Raw genomic sequence first — 22,225 nt, forward strand, 5'->3', positions numbered from 1 at the left:
GGTAAAAAACCCAAAACAAGTAAAGCTATTTTTGGTTTATTTGGAATGGCATCTTCTCCATGGTTTCCATAGTTACTGGGAAAATAAATAACCCTGGACAGCCACCTCTACCCTAGGGTCCCAAGGTCACAGAACCAGCAGGGCTCCGGTGGTCACTTGCTCAGCAGGAGGCTGGCGCGCAGCACTCGAGGCACGCGGCGAATGGTGAGGGAGACTCGGGTGCCGCGCACCAGGTGGGCTCCGGGCAGCGCCAACTGGCACGCGGCCGCATTGGGCGGCAGCGAGGTGGCATCCAACTCATCCACACGGGTGGCTGCGATCCCGTGGAGCAGGTGTGTGTACGCTGTGCCCCGGAGCACCAGCAGGCTGCGAGGTTCCACCAGCAGCGAGGTGATGGGCTGTGGAGGCGGCCGGGGCTGCGGGAGACAATGGTCAGTGGATATCCGGAGTTTGAAAAGTCAGCGGGTGTCAACAGTTGGTCAGGGGACAAGAGTCAGCAAGTCCCCAGGGGGTGGAAGCTTTGGTGACTGAGGAGTGGTAATCTACAGGTTCTGGGAACAAAGCCATTGGGAAGGGAAGTCCTGTGTGTATGTGTGTCCGGTCCTTTGGGAGGAGGCAGAGCCTACGCTGCAGATGCAGACATCAGGGGTCACTCCACTGTGGGAGCTTCGGCTGGCATCTGAGACTGGGACAGAAATGGGCAGTCCCAGGGATCCATGCAGAGCTAAGCTGGGAGTGCCCTGCTGGAGCCAGGCTCTGGTGGAGGTTAAGGAACTGGTAGTTGGAGGAGTATGGGGGAGCGTGCAGGGTTAGAGGGAGGCTGAGTCAGGAACAGAATTGCAGGAGGCGCGTCTGGGGGGAGGGGTGAAAAGAGGGAAGTGCAGGGAGGGGGCTGAGAAACAGCAGACCTGGGTGTTCACGAACAGTGGGGTACCAAGAACGCATGCCCTCGGGGGTACAAGTCAGAGATAAGGGTGTTAGGAGTCCCCAACACAGTCATGCAATGATGAATTAAGGAGAGTCTGGGGGTCACAGAGCATGTGACTAGAATAGCAAGATAACAATGTTAAGGTGCCCTGTACATACTATACAGTATGTTAGAGCCAAACATGGGGGCACATGCCAGTAACCCTAGCACTTAGGAGGGTGGGGCAGGAGGATGGCAAATGTGAGGCCGTCCTGGGCTACATAAACTTTGTCTCAAAAATAAATAGTAATAATAAAAGTGTTGGGATACTGTGTTGAGCTGAAATGGTCTGTGAGTGTCATAGTCATCCATATCTTCAGGCATCCAATACCTCAGAGAAGTACTGGGTATCTGGTTATCATGGCAGCTAGAGCGCCACACAAGCAGACTGACTGGGCATGAGCTGGCTATCACCAGGGGAACATGTCTGAGTGTCAGGAATACTCCGGAGACAGGTGGAATCAGACTGTCCTGGAGTATATGGGATGTCACATGATGGGATGCCCCCAAATGCTTGAGACATTATCTTAGGACCCACCTGTTCAATAGGGACATCATCCTCTGGCTGTCGAGGTTCATAGAAATCAAGGACAGTGTGGGAGCCCAGGCTGATGGTGCTGACAGTTGGATAGTACAGAGGTCCATCTTCATGAGGCTGGGGAGGGAAGGAGTACCAGGGATGGCCAGGGCAGGAGCCTAGCTCACTCCGTTAAGTCAAAGTGGGCTTCCCAAGCTGGGATAGGGAGGTAAGTGCCTAGATGGGGTGTGTAGCTGCTCAATGAGGGTAGGCAAGCATAATGGTTACCCTTCCTAATGATTCGGAAATCTGGGAATTTGGATGAGGGTATGTGGTTACCATGATGCCCTCGCCAGGCAGATATTGGTTCACAAGGACATGGTTAGCTGGGAGACCCCCAAAAAGGCTGAGGTCAGACACTTTGTCCACGTAGCGCTGAAGCCATGGAGGAAGTCGCTCAGGGACCATCCCCCGGGGGTGGGGGAGCCCACCTGCAGAGGGCAAAGGAGGCGTGAAGGGACCCAACTGAGGAGCCTTGGCATCTGGCACCCTCATTAGGGATATTCCAGTGGTTGGAAGCATCCCTGCTCAGAGTTTTGGAGACTGCCACCAGATCTTTCCGACATTTTCTTCAAAGCCCTTAGAGATACTCCCAACCACTCAGTCAAACCCTAATCCCTCAAGACCACCACCAAACCCTGAATCCTCCTGGCTCTGGGACCCCTGGGACCCCTGGAGATAGCCCCACATATATGGAAACCACTGGACCTCAGCCCTTCCAGGGCCACATTCCCTAGCTAGGAACACTCACCCCAGTTCTGGAGCTTCCTCCCAGACAGCTGGGTCCACTTTGGCTTTGGGGCGTTGAAAACCTAGGGGGTGGGGAACAGGTTTTCAGGACTTTCCCATGTATGCCGACACAAGGGCCTTCACATGGGGTGGAAACAGGCTGTCTGGAGCTTGTTTGGAGGTTCCAGTTGGGGGGAGCAGACATTCATAAAACCCTGACTGAAGAATGGCCCTCCTCCATCAAGGAAGGTGGCTCTGACAAGAGGTCAGCTCCGAGACGGATACTCATAAAGACATGGGAAAGCACAGAGACGCTTGCCTAGCCAGCCAATCAGCTGAATCAGCCTTGGCAACCAAGGGGTAACAGATGTTTTATTCAAAATGCACCCACAGCTGGGAATGGGATTCTTCTCTGGGTGTGGCATGTTCCCAGAATTTTTTTTTTTTTGGATAGGGTCTCATGTATCCCAGACTGGCTTTGAAATGCCTACATAAGTGAGCGTGACCTTGAATCCCTGACTTTCCTACACACCTACCTTCTCAGTGTTGGCATTACAGGCATGTGCCACCATACCCAACTTGGGCGATCACGACATAGAGAGAAGCTCTGAAACTTTCTTGTTCCCAAGGCCTGAGCTATTCCTGTCAGGAATGTGATCTCAATAACACCCTTGTTTTAGAGGTTAGACTAGGCTATCTCAGTATAGAGAATATGGGCTTCATAATTGTGTCCTTGAGCTGGTAGAGGTGTGCCTCAATGGTAGAGTGTGTGTCTAGCATGCAAAACCCCAGATCCCACACCGACACCCAGCAGGAACACACACACACACACACACACACACACACACACACACACACACACACACACACATCCTCCTCCCTAAGAATACATTTGGTTTTTCCTAAGCCTCTAAGGAAAGTTCTTTGTTTATTTTGCTTGCTTTGCTTTGTTTTGTTCCAAACAAGAGCTCAGTAGACAGGGCTGGAGGGATGGCTCAGTGGTTAACAGCACTGGCTGCTCTTGCAGAGGACTCAGGTTCACTTCCCAGCACCCACATGGCAGCTCACAACAGTCTGTAACTCCAGTTCCAGGGGATCTGGCGGGTCTTCCAGCCTCCTCAGGCACTCCACGGAGGCAGTGCACACACATACATACATGCCAACATTCATACACAGGAAAAAATTTTAAACTCTAAAACAAAAGTCCTGAAGTTTGGGATCCTCCTGCCTCAGCCTCCCAGTGCTGGGATGACAAGTATGTGTCACTACACCTGGCTGAGAAAGCTCCTTCAGACAGACCTAGCAATGGCTGGACGAGGAGCAGAAGCATGAGGTGCTAAGGCACCCTCCTCGCCAGGGTTTTCGCTGAGGTCTCAGGGCTCTCATCCGGGGCTGAGGGTTGGAGAGGAAATATGGCAAGAGGGAAAGGTGGACGAGAAGGGCGCTGGGGTCACCTGTCGAAGCAAATACTCCTCCTCTTCCTTGGAGATGAAGTCAGGGACGTAGTAGATTAGAGGAGGTGCCTATAACGGAAAGACTGCCCTTAGGACAGCGGTTCTCAACCTGTGGGGTCTCGACCCCTCGGGGTCAAATGACTCTTTCCCAGTGATCACCAAAGACCACAGAGATTTACATTATGATTCACGACAGTAGCAAAATTACAGTTATGAAGTAGCAATGACATAATTTTCTGGTTGGGGGGTCACCACAACATGAGGAACTGTACTAAAGGATCGCAGCATTAGGAAGGCTGAGAACCACTGCCTTAGGATGTGGTGATTTGCCCAACACGACCCTACCATGACCGAGCAACCTTCCCTTTTGGAGAGGGACTTGGGGTGGCCTCAGGGAGTCCAGGACCTCAATTCAAGGAGCCTGTGACCCTGGGGTTGGAGGTGGGCATAGAGCTAGACTCTGAGGAGAGATGGCGCAGTCCCAACCAACAGACCCGGGAGTCAGTCTCACCCCACCCCTCCTCACACCCTTCTGTCCCCACATTCCTCCTCTAGAGCCCCAGTCCTGACAACCTGCTCCACCCTGAATGGCTCCAGTGCGGGGACCCTGGCGTCCTGCTCCTCCATGGTTACCAACTCCTTGTGTGCCGTCCTGTGGGGAGGGGTGGACACCCTTAAGTCCCTAAGCCTCCCATCTGTGACCAGCCTTCCTTCCACTTCATCAGAGGCTAGACCCTACCCTCAGACCTCCTATGTACTTTAGTCTTCAAAACTAGAGTCCTCAGTTTCTCAAAAGCCACCCAGTGACATTCCCCCGTCCCCGTCCCCCCGAATCCCAGTCCTGCCATCAGTGGGCAGCAATTCCTCCAAGACTGTGTGTGCACCGATGCCCACCCAACCATGCATCAATCTTCCCGAGCCTCACAGGGCACATTCTCTGCGCCCACACACGCAGCCTTTCTCGAAAGCTCCACCCGGGCCCCGGAACTCTGCGACTGTGAGCATGGGTACTCTAGAGTGTAAGGACCCTCCTCCCACCTCAGCCCCTGGGATCTCGCTTTCTGAACATCCCTGCTCCCCTACTGTGAGCTTTCTCAGACTTGTCAGTTCCCAGCCTCCTCCATCTCTCCACTCGGGACCCTCTCTGACTCCCTTGCAGAGCGCCCCCTTCACTTCAGCACCCCGGACCTGAGCCAGACTGCCAAGGCTTCTTCCCCCGCAGAACCTCTCAGCCCCCAGCCTCTGAGTGTTAGGATTCCACACTCTGAGCTCCCTTAGATCCCCGCTTTCAGCCCTTTGGACACTCACCTCTACAGACACCCTGACCCCCCCCACACACCCCAAAAGAAATCCCAAAACAAAAAAACCTGACCGTCCAGTGTCTCCTCCAATTCCAGATTCAACACCCTCATGCTCGCCCGCCCCCCAGCCACTTCCGCCCGGTAATACTGACGCAGGAGGTTTTAGACCACTGAGCACACTCAAAGCACCTCCGGGCCCGCCCTCCAGCCAATTGACGCTCCCCATCGGTGTCTGCCACCCCCGCTCAGGGATAGGCTGCGTGCCGCACTCAGGGACGGAACTTCGTCCGGTTCCTACCAATTAGGACTCCAGAACCGAACAGACGCACAAAGCCGACCCTGATGAGAACCACAGTGAGGGAGACCCCAGGGAAGGAACCAGAAGCGCTTGTCTTCTGCAGGTCAAGCTGTCGCTTCTATGCCATTGACGCGGGGAAACGTTCAAGAAAGGCCTTCTTCCCGCATCCTTCCCCAGCAAGGGCACAGGGTCAGTGCAGTGAACCCCAGGGACCTGACACAAGAAGGCCATAGAAACGTCTTTATTGAAGAGGACAGGGGTCATGCTGAGTTTGGGGGCATGCAGTGAAGGGGCAGTCGTGAGCTGTCCTTGGTGATCAGGGCCCCAGGTCTGCTCGGGACCCATGGGGCCTTCAGGTTCTCCCTCAGGCTGTTGGTCTGGCCCAGGTGCTGTGAGGTCCTTTGGGGCCAATGACTCAGATGCAGTGTCTTGGATCTGTGACCGGAAGGTAGATTGAAATAGGGACTCCAAGACTTGGGGTCCTGTCAGAGCACTAGGGCCCTGCACAAATTAGAAATCGGAGATTTGGGACTTGGGGGTTCCCTTGAGGCTGGGGCCCGTGGAATTTGGAGTATGGGAGATCAGAAGATCCATGGACTAAGGGCATTGGAGTCTTCTATTCTTGTTCGAGATGGGACTTCCTGTTTGGGGTCTCCTGGAGCCTGGGAGTCAGGTTTGAGATGTCCTGGAAGCCTGGGATGTTCTCTTAGCAACAGGTTCCTTCCTCCCAGTCCTAAGGACCTTGTGGTTGGGGGTTTCCTGAGTTTGGGATTGGGGTCTTAAATTTGGGATTCCCTGGGGATTTGAAGATTCTGTGACTTGGGTAGGGGGAGTTCTGGGAATTAGAAATTTGGGGTTTTCTAGGGATTGTAGGATTTGGAGGCATTGGGAATTGGGGATATATCTATATATATATTCTCTGGAATTTGAACTCCCCGGAGTTCTAGAATGGGGGGTCTCCAAATTTGGGGATTCCCCCAAGGGGGGAAGTTATTACTTTTAAAAAATAGAGAATTTTCTGGGAGCCTTGGCCAGCACAGGGACTGTGGGCCACGTGGGGTGGGCTTCATACAAGGCACTGGGGGTTTTTCAAGGGTGCAGAGGGCAGGAAGACTTGGTGTCCTGTAACTCATGCTTCCAGGACTGTTTTGGTGTTTGTAAATTGGGGGTGACTGGGCTGATTCAGTGGGTGTCTTCTTCAGGGGTGATAACAGGGTCTTGTGAATGGAGGGAGTCTCTGATAAGGAGAATAGCGTATAAGGGCTTTCAGGTGACCTCAGGGTCACAACATCTTGAGGAGACTGACGTTAAATGGGATGTGGTCGGCTATTCTGGAGGCATGACCTATGCTTAAGGAGAATGGGGAGGGGTCTTCATTCATGGGGCTCTGATCCACTGGTGAGGAACTCAAGAATGTCCTGTGTGGAGAGGGCCAGCATCACTTGGGTGATGTGGAAATCTGTTTATTGGGGGAAATCTGCTCTGAGGGGTAGGGGGCAGGGACTAGCCTGAAGGTGCTACTCAGGGAATCTCTTTTGGGGTAACATGAGGTCTGTATTTGGGGAGTCGCCATGGGAGATCTGTTAACAATGGGACCTCAGTAATCGAGGGCTGGCTAACGGGGTTTCTATTCTGGAGGTGTCACTGGGAGTCTCTATTTGGGGTGACTGGGGGCTCCTTGTGTCAGGAGATGCTAGAGGGGACTCTGTCTCTTTGTTGGGTATCCAGGGCCTCTAGGACTGCATCTCCGCCCTCAGCATCCAGGGAAACCAGCAGCAGAAGAGTAATCTGAAAGAGGGACAGGGTCACAGGTCACACGGGACGCAGGGGTGGGACACCTGGTCCCTCATCCACTCCTGTGTCTGGCACTCTGCCTCTGACTGCGCCTTTTTAGGCTCGTGCTGTGTGTGTGTGTGTGGGGGGGGGGGGTCTCTGCTTCCTTCAGCTGAAGTCTCAGAAGTCAGTCAAGCCCTCCATTCTAAAGATGGCCCCTCTCTCTCTCCTTAGCCCCAGCCCGCCTTCATTGTTTTTGTGAGACAGGGTCTCACTGTGTACCCTAGGCTGGTCTCAAACTGAGGGCAATCTTTCTGCCTCAACCTCCACACTGCTGCATGCACTCTATAAAGCTGGCATGGTGTCGGGGTTTTTTATTTGTTTGATTTTTGGTTTCTCTGTGTAGCCCTGGCTGTTCTAGAACTCGCTCTGTAGCCCAGGCTGGCCTCAAACTCACAGAGATCCACCTGCCTCTGTCTCCCGAGTGCTGGGATTAGAGGCGTTCGACACCACCGTTTGACGTTTTTTGTTGTTTTTTAAGAGGGTTTTACGAGGAGGTGTCTCACTGTAGCCCAGGGTGTCATGGAATTCTCGACCCCTTGCCCTCTGGGTGCTGGGATTATAGGCATGCACTACCACATCCAGTTTACCCAGATAGGGCCTTGGACACCCGTGGCCAGTGGCCTTGCAGAGGTCTCTAATGCTCTGCTAGGTGGTTTGCCACGCACCTGGAGATGGAGTTCTCTGATGCAATGTCCTTTGGGGTCCGGACTGTTGTGAAGGTGCGTTTGGGCTGTGTCACTGAAGAGGAAAGCAAGGTCTCATGCGAGGTGACAGCCGACTTACGTGTGTTAGTTACCAACACACATGCCCCGCTCTGTCACACATCTGTCAGTGGCGCCAGGCTTTCCCTGGATTCCTTCATTTTCAATATGCATCTGGACCTCTTATCATTACCAATAATTACCCATGCCTCCAATATGCCCATTGAATTCCCATACCCCCAATGACTGCTTTGGGTTTTCGGAAATGGTTTCACTGTAGTTGATGTTGGTCTTAAATTCACGATCCTTCTATTTCAACACCATGAATGTTGGTCTTACGGATTTTCCCCCCATTGGCACTTTGCCTACATGTATGTCTGTGTCAGATCCCCGGGAACTGGAGTTGCATACAGTTATGAGCTGCCATGTGGGGTGCTGGGAATTGAACCCAGGTCCTCTAGAAGAGCAGCCAGTGCTCTTCACCACTGAGCCATCTCTCCAGACCCACAGATAGTTTTGTTTTCAGTGCTAATGATGGAACCCAGGGCCTTATGCATGCTGAGCCATACCCTACCCCCAGCCCCTCACTGGGGGATTCTAGGCAGGGGCTCTACCACTGAGCCATACCCCCAGCCCCTCACTGGGGATTCTAGGCAGGGGCTCTACCACTGAGCCACACCCCAGCCCCTCACTGGGGGATTCTAGGCAGGGACTCTACCACTGAGTCACACCCCAGCCCCTCACTGGGGGATTCTAGGCAGGGGCTCTACCACTGAGCCACGCCCTCAACCCTTCACTAGGGGACTCGAGGCAGGGGTTTCACAACTAAACTATATTCCAAACCCTCATAGCCTTGTTAACCTCCCTGTATCTACCCTACCTACCTTCCTTGGGACCCTGTCTTATATTTTTCTGGGCCACATGTATCAAATTAAATGCTAGAGATCGTCACTAACATAACCCTGAGAACCTACAGCCCTCCCCCATCCCCACATCCCAGCCCCCAACTCACTTGTTACTTGATGCACTTTTTTGGCTCCGACACTGTCTCCAGGGGGATCAGTGGATCCACCAATCCTGGGGAGACACAGAAAATTCAGAGCCATGAAGGGCTCGGAGCTGAACCTCAGAGAGCCCACAGAAAAGAGCTGTAGTATGAGAATCAGCCATGTTGGAGTCCAAGCTGAGGCCATCGGAGGGAAGACATGGGCTCCAGGTGGCCTCCTGAGCTGAGGGGCAGAGCGAGGCTCACCTCTGGATGCGAGAGGCTGGGGCAAAGACCCCGTGTCGCGGGGCGCAGGTGAAGTACCGGACACCAAACACAGAGCCGTCATGCTTGCCTGTGGGCTGGTCCAGCTCGATGCCATACCAGTAACCTGCAGCAGGGTGTATTCGGGAGGCCTCAACCTCGGTGCTGAGGATGGGACCCAGAACCTCACACCTCAGCCACGCCCCAGCCCATGCTCCCGCCCTCACCGGGAGCAAAGTCGGTCTTCCCGTAGAAGCGCACAATCCCCTGCTTCTGGCCCGCCACCAGGACTTGGTCTCCAACATCAGCCTTGGCCCCTTCACGCTGGCTGCCCAGAGATGGGGAAGACGGGGACTTCTTCTTTCCTGGGAATGGAAGGAAATATATTCAGACCAAAGGGAAACCTGAGGTAGAAGTCAGGAGCCCCAAGATTTTCCTTTGAAAATGCAGGGAAGGGAGCTGGAGGTGCAGCTCAGGAGAACAGCACTAGCTTAGCACATGCCAAGTCCTGAATGCAAGTCTCAGCATGACCAAAAACTAAAAGGAGTTGAAAGCAGTGGTGTACATCTATGGTCCCAGGACTCAGGACACTGATACAAGGCTACTTGAGTCAACGTGTTTGAGACCAGCCTATGCGACCCAGTGGGATCTCATCTCAAAAATAAGTAAGAAGGGTAGAGCTCAGCTCAAGTATGAAAATGTGAGTTCGGATCCCCAGCACCCATGTGAAAAGCCAGGTGCAGTGGTAGGCACTGAGGAGTTGGAGATAGGCAGATCCCTGGAGCTTGTCTGCTGGCCAGTATAGCCAAACATATGATCTTCAGGTTCACTGGAGAGAGAGAGTGGAAGCCGGGGTACATGTCTTTAATGCTGGCACTCAGGAGGCAGAGGCAGGCGGGTTTCCACACAAGCATGCACACATGTATGAGAGCACCTGCCAACACTTGTGTATGTATCTATGTGTGTATGTATGTATACACACACGCAGGCACACACACACACACACACACACACACGTATACACACACACACACACACAAGCTGAATTTCAGTCTGAGAGTACCTCTATTCACAAAAGCCAGAAACTTCCGGAGCAGTAACCCCTAGAGACAGGTTCTCCCTTAAAACTGGGAACAGTCTTTGGGCCTGAGAGGAACCTAAGTCTCAGGAGGCTGGGAACCACAGAGGTCCTCCCGAAAGCTGGGTTGGGCCAGTGGTGAGCCAAAGGAGAAACCACTGAAGTGGGGAGTTGAGGAAGAACAGAACCACAGAGCTGGGCTCCCCACGTGACGTCCCCAAGGCTGGCTCTTGCCACTCCTATGACTCCCCACTTCTGACCTTTGTGTTCCCTCCGGCCTTTGCCAGTTACACGGGAGAAGTCCATGCGGGGAGTCCGGGGTGTGGAGGTAACGGATGACGGGGGTGCGTCCACCGCCTTGGAGATCTTGGACACAGAAGCAAAGAGACCTAGGGAGGAGGCAGGGCCTGGGTTTGGCACTGTCCAAGCCAAAGGAGACCCCTCCCTTGGCTGTGTCCCACCCCACCCCTTGCCCCAGGCAGCAGCATCCCAAGACCTGAGCAAACCCCACCCAGCGTCCCAGGCCCCCGTTAGACACTGACCCTGCTTGGGGGGGCAGATGAAGTACCGGACCCCCCCGACACTGCCATCGTTCTTGCCCTCCGGCTCATCCAGCTCCACGCCCACCCACTGGCCGCTAGCGAACTCCGTGGTCCCGCAGAAGCGCAGTGTGCCAGTCTGGGGAGACAAGGGTGGCATGACCTGGACGGGGGCCTTGGAGACCATAGTGAAGTACTCACATACGGACAGCGCGGCAGGGTGGATGGAGGAAGCCAGCTCAGTTCTCAGTTCTGGCACCGCCACCACTGGCCACGTGATTGCGTCTCTTCATGCCTCGGTGTCCTTCTCCACCAAATGGGAACACAGAATTGTATCCACTTGTAAAGATGCTGGGGGACTGGGAAATAGAACCCAGTGGCAGAGTGCTTGCCCACTGTGCACAGAGCCCTGGTTTCCTCCCCAGCGCCATAGGCAAAAACTACTGTCACGTAACTGTCCTGCCTACCGCAGTGAATAGTCCAGCCACGGAGGACATTCAAGTAAAAACCGACGCCAGGTCTGGTGACTCATGCCTGCAACCCAGCCCTCGAGGCTGAGGCAGAGGGACAGCAGCAAGCTCCAGTCCAGCCGAGGCTACACTGAGACCCTGCCTCGGGTGAGGTGTCGTCCCCCACACACACCTTGAGCTAGGGCTGGGCCTCTCCATCCTCCTGCCTTGGTCCCCCCCAGTGCTGGGGTTTCAGGCACATGACATCCCACCTGGCTTAACCATAGGGGAGGGAACATTTTAACACATAAGGGTGCTGGAGAGATGGCTCAGTGGTTAGAGCACTTGCTCCTCTTTCAGAGCGGCAGTTTGGTTCCCAGCACCCATATCAGAAGGCTCACAACCACCTACGACTCTAGCTCCAGGGGACCCAACACCCTCTTCTCAACTCTCTGGGCACGGCACTCATGTGTACACACTTAAAAACATACGTATACACATACTGTTTTTTAAATGCTTAGCTACAGGGAGCTCTCGGTGATGTGTGGTCTCTATAATCCTGTGAGGGTCCCTCCTTTTCACGCACTTTGAATTTGTCTGAGTCAGGGTTTCATGCAGCCCAGGCTGGCCTTGCCCTTCGGACTTCCCTGCTTTTGCCTTCTGAGAGTTAGGATGGCAGGCACGCGCCACCACACAGCCATTCATTCTCTCTGTAGTGCCTGTGTGGGGCAAGCACTCTACCACACCTAGCTCCGACCTTGGCCCTCACTCCTAGCCATGAGTTCCTTGTCTATAGAACAGGCTAATGAAAAGTGGAGATGTAGCCGGGCAGAGGTGGCGCACACCTTTAATGCCAATACTGAGGAGGCAGAGGCAGGCAGGGCTCTGTGAGTGCAAGGCCAGCCTGGTCTACAGAGTGAGATCCAGGACAGCCAGGGCTACGCAGAGAAACCCTGTCTCGAAATCCAAAAACCAAAACTAACCAAACCAAACCAAACCAAACCAAAAAGCGGATATGCTGCTCAGTGAAAGCATGCTTGCCTAGCATATAAGCACCGGCCCTATCAGCACTATAAACAGACAGATAAACAGATGGACAGAGCAAGCCAGTTAACTGTGCTGACTGGGGACTGGGACTCCGCTTGGCACACAAAGGACACTTAGCATACCTACAGCAGGCTGGCTCGGGCTTTCTGATGCCCACCCAATCTCCCTGAAGTGGGCACTGTCACCTCACTTACAGGTGGAGACACTGACATGCAGAGGGGAATCACCGTCGCATTCCTGGTGTATGACAAAGCTGACCTGGGCCTGGACAAGCTGCTAAGCCTGAGCTAGCTGCTTCTCTGAGGGACAGTGCTGGGTATCCGTGTCTAATGACAAAGGTCCGAATCTTTTAGACCCTCTTGCAGCCCTCCTGGGTATAAAATGGGAAGACTTCAGTCATCCCCTCAAACAGTCCAGTGAGTTTGATTAGATCGTATGCAGAAAGATTTCTGGATGAGGCACAGTGAGCTCTTTAAAAATGTTATTATCACCGGGCGGTGGTGGCGCACGCCTTTAATCCCAGCACTCGGGAGGCAGAGGCAGGCGGATCTCTGTGAGTTCGAGGCCAGCCTGGGCTACCAAGTGAGTTCCAGGAAAGGCGCAAAGCTACACAGAGAAACCCTGTCTCGAAAAAAAACAAACAAACAAACAAAAAAATGTTATTATCAGCCAGACATGATGCCGCAACCTTTAACCCCAGGACTAGGGAGGCAAAAACAGGTGGATCTCTGGGAGTTTGAAGCCAGACTATCTAACTGGTAATTACTGACTAGCCAAGTGAGACTCTGTCTCAAAATATAAAAAAAATAAAAAAAAAGCCAGGTGTGGTCGTACAGGTCTCTAATCCCAGCACTCAGGAGGCAGAGAGAGGCAGATCTCTGTGAGTTCGAGGCCAGTCTGGTCTATGTAGAGAGTTCTGGGCAGTCAGGGCTATAGAGAGAGACCATGTCTCAAAAAATAAATATTAGTAGTAGTATGTGAGAACATGCCTGTATGCTTGTAAATGATGTCTTATGAGGGGCGCACACGCCATGTCACACGTGTGCAAGTCAGAAGGTAACTTCTTGGAGTCAGTTCTTCTACCTTTACAAGGGTTCTGGGGTTTGAACTCAGGCTGCCAGGCCTTCATGGCAAGCGTCTTACCACCGCCATCTCATTTGCTTGGGAAACGAAGCGTGACTTACATAGACCTTGCAGGTCTGATGTGATCCAGCCCCTCCTAGCCTCTCTTGTCCGCAATTCCTCTGCTCTCACACTGTTCCTTCCTGTCTCCTGGGTCATACTTGCTGCGAGCTACTTTCTCAGCTTGGACATCACCTCCTCCGGGAAGCCTTCTCAGAACACTCCTGCTAAAACCTCTCTTGCCTCCAGCCAGAGACAGTTTCCTAAATCCAGGCACCAAATGTTTCCCACAGTCCTTGCTGCCACTGGAAATGGCCTTAACCATTGGGCTGCTTTGCTGTCTCTATTCTATTACCAGCAGAACTCCACGAGACCAGAGCTGGAGCTGACACAACCCGCTGTCCTAAAGAACAGCTGGGCTCAGCAAGAGGAACACCAGGAAGATGGATGAAAGCTGAGATGCCTGGATGGAGGCGGCTTCCTCTGCCCCTCCCCACCCCCACCCCCACTTGTTTCTGCTTCTTTCTCCCAGGCCACGTCTTCCAGGCGGACCTCACCCTGGCGCTCTCCAGCCCATAAGGTACCAGTCAAAGCCTTGACTTTGCACCCGAGGGTGAAGTGGCCCACAAACCTTCCGGGGGGCTGGGGGGGAGCCACAGGTGTGCGGAGCGATGCAATCACTGTTTCGGCTGTGACTCCATTGGGCTGTCACTGTCAGGGGCAGGTCTGTCACCCTGCCAGAGTCAGAGCTCGGCAGAGGGTAAGCACGAAGGGAGTATGTGGATATCAACTTCTAGAATAAAGTGCAGTGTGACTGCCCGGGGCAGTCTGTCTGCAGCCCATGCACCCAGCTCTGGGATGAGGAAGCTGAGTCCACCCTACTCCTCACCCGGCCCCCTGACCTTCTGGCCGTCCAGCAGCACTCGGTCTCCTAGGCGCAGGCCCAGCGCACTGAGCATGAGATTGCCTGGGACGTTGTCATAGTTGGGTAGTGTGACTTTGGGGAGGGTGCAGGACAGTGGGACAGCCTCTTCCAGCAGGGTCCGCAGTTCCTTGGCCACCAGCGCCGCCTCCGCCTTGTCAAGGGACATGTCCATAGGGTCTGGGACCACTTCCGCCGGGACCTGTCCCTTTCGATTCTGGCCAAAGAGAACAGAGGGAATAGGGACGAAATGAGACAAGCCCTCCTTGATGCCACACTTCAGACCCCCTTGGGTAAAGCAGAAGTTATGCTAGGTTACACCTCAGGCCAACTTGGGAATAAGAAGAAATGGGGCGTAAAGACACAGATGTGGCCCGGGTGTAGTGGTGCATCTTCCAGGTCTACAGACAGAGTTCCAAAGCTCAAAGCTCAAAAATAAAATAAAATTAAAAAAAGAAAGAAAGGTTGGGGGAGGCACACTGTTAGTCCCAGCACTTGCGAGGCAGGCAGGCAGACCTCTGAGGGTCTGAGGCCCGCCTGGTCTATACAGAGTTTCAGGGCAGCCTGGGCTACATAGTGAGATCTATATCAAAAACAAACAAAGCCAAACAACAAAAAAAGATACAGACTCAACCTCCAAGACTCTGGGACATGTTACATCACCAATTCTGGTCACCCAGACTGAAAGAAAAGAACAAGCCACCCTCTCCACACAGCACATCCTGGGCAAATCTTTGGTCCCCACCTCAGATTCTCCACAGTAAAACAGGGCTTATCATAAAGAGAAGTGACCCGGTCCATAATGAACATTACGTGGATGTTGGCTGTGATTTTGTATGTTAAGTGTGAAGGGAAGAGGACGGCCGGAGGGAGGAGATAAAGGGTGGCGCAGTACCCTCAGCGCTGGGTTGGCACCATGCTCCAGTAAACACTTGGCTGCGCCCAGGCACAGATTTGAGGCGGCGATGTGCAGAGCTGAGCCATGGTTGAAGTCACTGCACGTGGAGTTCACCACTAGGAAGTGGAAGGTGAGAGGAGAGTACTGAGGGAGGGACCTCCTGCAGCATCTGCACGGGCCCCACCCCCGCTCCGGGCTCCCGTCCACCCTGTCCTCCTGTCCACCCCCATCAAGGCACTCCCCAGTCCCGTCCTCCCTCCTCTGCCTTCCGTACTCCTCTAGTCCTTGCTTCCTGTTTGAATCACTTCTCCCTTCAAGATCAGGCCTCAGTCCTTATCCTCTCATCTTGGGTCTTCTCCCCTTACTCAGATCCTGGCCCCCACACTCTCCAAACCCTGGGCACCCCAGGCCCCACCCCCTCCCAGCCAGGCTCCGCCTCCTCACCCCTAGGCCTTGCCCCCTTCAGCAGCACACGCACAAGGTCTGGAACATCGAAATAGGCTGCGTAGTGAAGCGCATTCATGTTGGTCCAGCGGCTGCGCAGGGTCACATCCGCGCCCAGCGCCAGCAGCTGCTGTGAGAGACGCACCGCCGCTGCAGGGTCTCCTGCAAGAGAGCCAGGGTCAGCTTGGAAGCTGTTCTCTAGCACATGCGCCAACGTGTGGGGAGGGACCCCGGGTTCTGCACTTCCGGCCCTTGGATTTGGGCTCCAGATGCGCTCTTGGGGCCCCGAGTCATTGTTGGTTTTGAGGGTATCAGCACTGGGAGGCTAGGTTTCGGGGTCTGGGCTCTCACCGACTCCATGGGCCCCAGCTTTGCACGCATAATGGAGCAGTGTCATGTCAGTGAGCCCATCACGGTCATTCACATGGCAGCCACGCCGCAGAATCTGTGAGCGCCAGATGAAAACACAGGATTACCCAAACCTGGAGGAACCACGTCTCCTCCTCCCCCGCCTCCCAGAGTGTTCCTACCTCATTGCCAATGACGTCTATCTTATGCTGCACTTGGGGCACCCACTGGCGAACGATGGCGAACAGCTCTGGAATGGTGGTCTTCGGGTCAAACAGAATTTCCTGGCACGCAGGGTCATTGGGGTCAAAGAAGGTGAAAGCTGGAGAAAGAAGCCCAGAGTCACCCCAGGCAAACTGACTCCCTTTTGCATCCTGAGGGAAGGAGACTCTAGATCCAGAGTCTCAATACACGATTGGTGGCAACAGGCCACAGCCAACCCACAGGTGTCTTCTGGGAGACCAGCAGGTTTCAACATAAAGAGGTCACCAAGTGATTAACATATAGACATGCAATGTCTTGAGAAATCGGGTAATTCCACTCTCTGAAACAAGAGTGGCTGCAGGTTCAACACCTTCGTCATATCTGCATGTTCAAGGTTCTGGGCCCTTAGTTACCCAGGCTAACTATGGGCGTAGTGAGCTGGGAGAGGTAGCACATGCTGGGCATCTCGGCACTCAGCAATCGGCAAAGTCGGGACGATTGGGAATCTGAGGCCAACATGGACTGACTGACTACATGGAGAATTCCCGCCAGCCTGATCCACAGGGCAAGAACCTGTCTCCAAAATCCAGGAGACATAGCCCAGCGGCAGACTGCTTGCTTAGCACACACAAGGCCCTGAATTCAGTCCTCACACCACATGCACAAATAAAATAGACACAGCCAGGCTGGAGAGATGGCTCAGAGTTTAAGAACACTGGCTGCTCTTCCAGAGGTCCTGAGTTCAATTCCCAGCAACCACCTGGTGGCTCACAACCATCTGTAATGAGATCTGGCGCCTTCTTCTGTATACCTAATGATAATAATAATAATAATAATAATAATAATAATAATAATAGAATAGACACAGCCTAGTCAAGTTTCCAGAGGAGGAAATTCTTCCTTTAAAAGCTAGGCCAGAGCTTGTCGGTGGTGGCACACGCCTTTAGTCTCAGCACTTGAGAGGCAGAGGCAAGCAGATCTCTGTAAATTCAAGGCTAGCCTGATCTACAGATCGAGTTCCACGGCAGCCAGGGCTACACAAAGAAACCCTGTCTTGAGCTGGGCGGTGGTGGCGCACGCCTTTAATCCCAGCACTCGGGAGGCAGAGCCAGGCGGATCTTTGTGAGTTCAAGGCCATCCTGGTCTATAGAGTGAGTTCCAGGAAAAATGCAAAGCTACACAGAGAAAACCTGTCTTGAAAAACCAAAAAAGAAAAAGAAACCCTGTCTGGGAAAATCAAAACAAACAAACGAACAAACGCCAGGCCAGACATGTACCGCATGTGTGGAGCACTGGAGAGGCAGAAACAGATATAGCTCTGTGAGTTCTAGGACAGCCTGTCTGAAAAAACAAGTTCTAGGCCAGCCAGGACCACACAGAGGGACCCCTGTCTTAAGTAAGCCAGAAGTCTTGGGGGGTTTTGTTTGTTTGTTTGTTTTGAAACTCAAGTTTTCAAGTTCTGAAGCTGGGTGGTGACTCAGTGGTTAGGACTGAACGCTGCTCTTGCAGAGGACTTGAGTTCAGTTCCCAGCACCCATGTCACATGGCTCACAACTGCCCGTCACTCTAGGTCTAGGGTGACGACACCTCTGGGCTTCTCCAGCACCTGCACTCATGTGTGTATACCCACAGACACACATGCACATACATAATTTAAAAAAATAATAAGGCTGGGTGGTGATGGCACACACCTTTTATCCCAGCACTCAGGAGGCAGAGGCAGGCGGATCTCTGTGAGTTCAAGGCCAGCCTGGTCTACAAGGCAAGTTCCAGGACAGCCAGAGCTGTTAGACAGAGAAATCCTGTCTCGAAAAACCAAATAATAATAATAATAATAATAATAATAATAATACGAAGAAGAAGAAGAAGAAGAAGAAGAAGAAGAAGAAGAAGAAGAAGAAGAAGAAGAGCAACAACAACAACAACTAATAAAATAATAAATGTTTAAAAATGTAAGCTTGTGTAGCATATACAAAATGGAGCCAAGAATGGACAGGCTCTGATCTGAGGCCAGTCAGGGCAGTGCTAATGGGATCTTGATCTTCCTACGTTGAGATGTTGGTAAGTGTTGCTCTCGGTGGCACTCAGCAGGGGCCTCAGTATGAGCTGAATGGATGAGTAAATGAAGACTGGATCCCACACAGCGCAGAGAAGTGACCGTGGACAGTGAGTCAGGAATCCCTCCCCATTCACTAACGTCACAGCCTTTCCTGGCTCAGAACCTTTCTCTGGCTCCCATCCCTTTTACAGCACCGTCCAAAGTCCTCCCCGCGGGGCACAAGGCTCGGTACAATCTGGCCCCTCTATTTTCTACACCTTCCCTCTCCCTTAGTCCCCTTCAGCCAACTGACTTCTGTCCCTCCAACGTGCCAAGGAAATTCTTGTCTCTCTGCACTTGCTGCTGTCCCTCGGCCCTGCAGAAGGCTTTGCAAATGTCACCTCCACAGAGAGGCCTCCTCACATGGCCCGATCTACACCGCTACCCTCGCCTCCTGGATGCGCTGTCTATTATGCCTTAGCGTGCGCATCCCCCGAACACGGCGGGTATGCCCCTGCCTCGATGTTTCTTCCTCCACCTTACCCTCCTTCTTACCTCTTCTTCCTTCGTCCTCTGCTGAGCACTCCACCCAAACCACACCCCAGGCCCTTCTCGTCCCTGTTTTCTTTCTCTCCCATTTTCACTTGTCACCGTCACTGGGATGTAAACACGGGGTTCCTGTCCTGCCTTCCTTATGCCTCTGTCCCCACGGCTGGGTGTGTCGACATTATACCTATGGCACACAGCACCTAGCACGCAGGAAAGGCCTAGTGGGTCTCTTAGGAAGTAATGTATGAGCTGGACAAACAAATACCTCCATAGCTGTCTCTCTGGAATAAGCCACATTTCCAGATCCCTGTTCTAAGCAGGATTACCAGCCTAGGCGCTGTGTCTTCCAGCCAGATCCAGTTGGATTTTTAAAGATCTCCTGGTTTCCTAGGGGGGACACTCCCACTATACCCCAGTCCCCAGATAATATTGTGTGTGTGTGGCTCTGTGTACACGCATATGGAGAGCGTGCACTGTGGAAAACAGGGGTTGACAACGTGTGTCTTCCTCAATTGGTCACCTTAGTTTTTAGATAGATAGGGTCTCTTACGGAATCTGGAGCTCACTGACTGTCTAGACAGGACAGTCGTCCTGGGTATCCTCCTGCCTCTGTTTCCTCAGCACCAGGATTACAGACACCAGCAGCCATGCCCAGCTTTTCATGTGTTGGGGGGACCCAGCTCCTCATGGTTGCATGGCAAAGATTTCATCAATTGAGCCATCTCGCCAGCTAATAACCTTTTTGTTTTTTAATTAGACTGACGTTTGTCCCCCGGTCTACCTCTGGCAGGTGACATGTCCACAGGCAATCCCTCCTGCCCCGTTCTAGCACTGCCAGCTCTGAACCCAGTGTCTGGATCTCACAGCTGCTGGGATTTCCCAGCCAACAGCAGCCCCGGCTGGGCCCCCTCTCTCTCATCAGAAGCCAGCAGGATCTTTTAGACGGCTCTGCTGGGAAAGGCTCGAGCTTGTCACCAAGCCTGACGGCCTGAGTTCCATCCCTGGGACTCACGTGGTGGAAGGCGAGAACTGACTGCTGAAATGTGTCCCCTGACCACCACACACACACTGTGGCACACACATGCAAACACACACACCAAATCAATTAAAACGTAATGACGAGACTGCCCATTGAACCTGTCACTTCTCACTTTCAGATTACACACACTGTTCTCTCCTTTCACACTCAAAATACAGGACAAGTCCTTGGTGTGGCCTTTAAGTCCCTTCCAGATCTGTATGTACCTTGGTAATAGTTCACCTCCATTCTGATTGCCCCCTAAATGCAGTTTTGTGGTCTTCCATTCCAAACTCATGTCTGCCTCTGGGCCTTTGCGCTTACTTTTCTTGAGCTCTTTCTCCGGGTTGCTTACAGCTGGTTCCTCCTCATTCTCTGGGCCTCAGTCTGCAACACACATCACCAGAAAGGCCCAACCCAACTTCCCGAATCTCCTGCCGGAAGTCTCAGCCTTTCGGAAGGTAATGTGTTGGGTCTCTTTGAGAGCAAGGCTCATGCCTGGATCCTCATGATGAAGCCGGAGATATTCAGTCCTCCATGAATGATAAGACGCTCCGTTTCTCAAGCTGCTCTCGGCTCCTACCTCACGCCCTTCTACCTCAGATCCTTTATTCCTCTGCTTCATGCTCCTGCAGCCGCCTCCCCCCAACTCCAAACTGGGTCTTCCCCAGATGGTACCTCCTCAGGGGAACCTTGTCTCTAAAAGCTCTTGCAGCAACTCTGTTCTTGACAAAATCAATCTCATTGTCCCCCGAACTTCATATTTAGACTCATTTGTGTGGCTATGATTGGGGCCTGGGAGTTCTCTCAGCAAAGCCTTAGGAGAACCGTGCTCTGTGCTGCAGCCCCAGTTTCTGGCATAAGTTAGGTTCACAGGAGCGCCCATACAATGTTTGTTGAATGACTAAATGATTGAGTTGGAATGTCACGAATGGAAGACTAGGGTTTTTCCAACCCCATTCTCCAATAGATGAGAGTAATTAATTAGCAAAGGGGAGCGGTCTGAAAGGCTCTGCAACTAAGACTTCCGTGGACCACCTTCAGCACGCCTGTCTCCACCATCACCATCAACACGGCGCAGCCAAGCCACCACCACCTAAAGCTCCATCCCAGATTCCAGGGTGGGGACAGTGCTTACCGTAGTCCTTGGGGAGCGGGGCAGGTGCTGAGGGGTGCACAACAGGCTTCTGCCGGCGCTCCTGGGTGGGGCTGGGGGGTTCTGGGACCGGTTCATCCTCTTCCTCCTCCTCTTCTTCCTCCCCTCGGGGTGGAGGGGCCATTGGGGCAGGATCTGTCTTAGTCATGGTCCTCGATAGCCCTGGGGGGCCTGAGCAAAGTTGGGGGGTGGCCTGGAGGCAAATCCTGAAAATAGAGGTCAGCTAGAGATAGCGCCCCACAGCTCAGGGCGTCCAAGCCCACAGAAGCTCCAAGAACCCCGGGTGGCCCCCTAGTCTCCAGCTCTGGATTTGGCAGCCACAGGGATCCCCATTACTCACTTGAAGGCCCGGGGATATGCGCCTCAAAGCCTGCCACCTCCCTCAGGCCCAGCCTCCCATTCTTCTCTTCGGGTGCCAGGCCCCTGGGTCTCGGCCGCCCCCTCCCGGGGTTTGTTTATCTAGGGATGCAGGATGCTTGGCCCCTCCCCTTCTCACCAGCCTCCCATCTTACCTCGGATGGCGGGGGTTGGAGAGAAAGGCTGGGACTGAGGAGACTGCCGGAGTAACGGGGTGTCAGTGTCGGGGGACGAGATGGGGGAGGAGAGGGAGACAGAGAGAAGGGGACGAGGCCCAGACGCTGGCTGGGGGATGGGGGATGGAGAAGGAGGGGCGCTGGCGGAGCATGCGCAGTGACTAGACGCGGGGGGGGGGGAAGAGGGGGGCGGGAGGAGATGCTGGGAGACAGTCGGGGTGGAAGCTGCAGGCAGCAACGAGAAGAGGTTAGACTCTCAGGACCTCCAGAGGCAGGGGAGATGGCTTCCTGGAAGGATGTGACGGGCATAGAAATTGGAGAGATGAGGCAGAGATGAGGGCTAGAAAGAGATGGGTAAGAAGGCAAGCACGGGTGTTTCCTCCACTCGGCAAACCAGGCCGGTTAGAGCAGTGGTCTTGAGTCTGATGCTGGGTATTTCCACTCTCTGGAATCCCAGTCTTAACTCCTTCAAGCTTGCCCCACGTACGGGGGATCAGAGGGTCATTTTCTCTTTAAATCATCTTCGTCCTCACGCTTATCCTCAGCCCCCAGGACAGAACCGTTAGTAAGCCCAAGGGATCATAGCAAGTAGCGCTGAAGCTCGAACCAAGTATCGTGGTTGCAGTGGTGTTCAGGGTGCCCATCGGTCTCTGGATGGCACCTCTGAAAATGTGTATCACTTCTAGCCCAGGGCCATCTCAGCCTCACACGTGGGCTGGCCTTGCCTGCTGCACCCCAAATCACCCTGGCCTGGGCCACTACCTTCCA

General features: G+C 53.5%; 2 protein-coding genes across 6 annotated transcripts; both read right to left on the bottom strand.

Moving 5' to 3' along the window:
* Nucleotides 1-20: 20 nt before the first annotated feature.
* Nucleotides 21-5,169, bottom strand: Alkbh6 (alkB homolog 6). Of its 4 annotated transcripts, XM_006982029.3 has the most exons (7): nt 5,100-5,158; nt 4,301-4,379; nt 3,728-3,796; nt 2,296-2,356; nt 1,824-1,975; nt 1,506-1,622; nt 21-416 (listed from the first exon to the last, which is right to left on the bottom strand). In XM_006982029.3, the coding sequence occupies exons 2-7, from the start codon at nt 4,352-4,354 to the stop codon at nt 153-155; spliced, it is 717 nt and encodes a 238-aa protein (XP_006982091.1). In that variant the 5' UTR covers nt 4,355-4,379; nt 5,100-5,158; the 3' UTR covers nt 21-152. The 4 variants fall into 4 exon arrangements, with proteins under 4 accessions (XP_006982091.1, XP_042124630.1, XP_076408057.1 ...); XM_042268696.1 differs by lacking the exon at nt 4,301-4,379 and having other exon boundaries at nt 5,100-5,169; XM_076551942.1 differs by lacking the exons at nt 3,728-3,796; nt 4,301-4,379 and having other exon boundaries at nt 5,100-5,123.
* A 383-nt stretch (nt 5,170-5,552) lies between these two features.
* Nucleotides 5,553-21,588, bottom strand: Clip3 (CAP-Gly domain containing linker protein 3). Of its 2 annotated transcripts, none has more exons than XM_042268296.2 (14): nt 21,265-21,379; nt 20,907-21,130; nt 16,142-16,281; nt 15,963-16,056; nt 15,612-15,773; nt 15,165-15,283; nt 14,250-14,486; nt 10,733-10,868; nt 10,451-10,579; nt 9,340-9,477; nt 9,116-9,239; nt 8,876-8,940; nt 7,828-7,900; nt 5,553-7,114 (listed from the first exon to the last, which is right to left on the bottom strand). In XM_042268296.2, the coding sequence occupies exons 2-14, from the start codon at nt 21,070-21,072 to the stop codon at nt 7,060-7,062; spliced, it is 1,638 nt and encodes a 545-aa protein (XP_042124230.1). In that variant the 5' UTR covers nt 21,073-21,130; nt 21,265-21,379; the 3' UTR covers nt 5,553-7,059. The 2 variants fall into 2 exon arrangements, with proteins under 2 accessions (XP_042124230.1, XP_006982090.1); XM_006982028.4 differs by lacking the exon at nt 21,265-21,379 and adding an exon at nt 21,437-21,588 and having other exon boundaries at nt 6,774-7,114.
* Between the last annotated feature and the right edge of the window lie 637 nt (nt 21,589-22,225).

The sequence above is a fragment of the Peromyscus maniculatus genome, chromosome 1, assembly GCF_049852395.1.
Source record: "Peromyscus maniculatus bairdii isolate BWxNUB_F1_BW_parent chromosome 1, HU_Pman_BW_mat_3.1, whole genome shotgun sequence".
NCBI lineage: Eukaryota > Metazoa > Chordata > Mammalia > Rodentia > Cricetidae > Peromyscus > Peromyscus maniculatus.

Excerpts from the sequence above, each read along its gene's own strand:
- Alkbh6 (XM_006982029.3), bottom strand. The coding sequence starts at position 4,354 with ATGGAGGAGCAGGACGCCAGGGTCCCCGCACTGGAGCCATTCAGGGTG. Across the intron at positions 2,357-3,727 it reads AGGAGTATTTGCTTCGACAG|GTTTTCAACGCCCCAAAGCC; the intron begins GTGACCCCAGCG and ends CCCACCCCCTAG. Across the intron at positions 417-1,505 it reads ATGATGTCCCTATTGAACAG|CCCCGGCCGCCTCCACAGCC; the intron begins GTGGGTCCTAAG and ends TGTCTCCCGCAG.
- Clip3 (XM_042268296.2), bottom strand. The coding sequence starts at position 21,072 with ATGACTAAGACAGATCCTGCCCCAATGGCCCCTCCACCCCGAGGGGAG. Across the intron at positions 16,057-16,141 it reads TAGACGTCATTGGCAATGAG|ATTCTGCGGCGTGGCTGCCA; the intron begins GTAGGAACACTC and ends TGGCGCTCACAG. Across the intron at positions 7,901-8,875 it reads AAAAGTGCATCAAGTAACAA|TGACACAGCCCAAACGCACC; the intron begins GTGAGTTGGGGG and ends TTTCCTCTTCAG.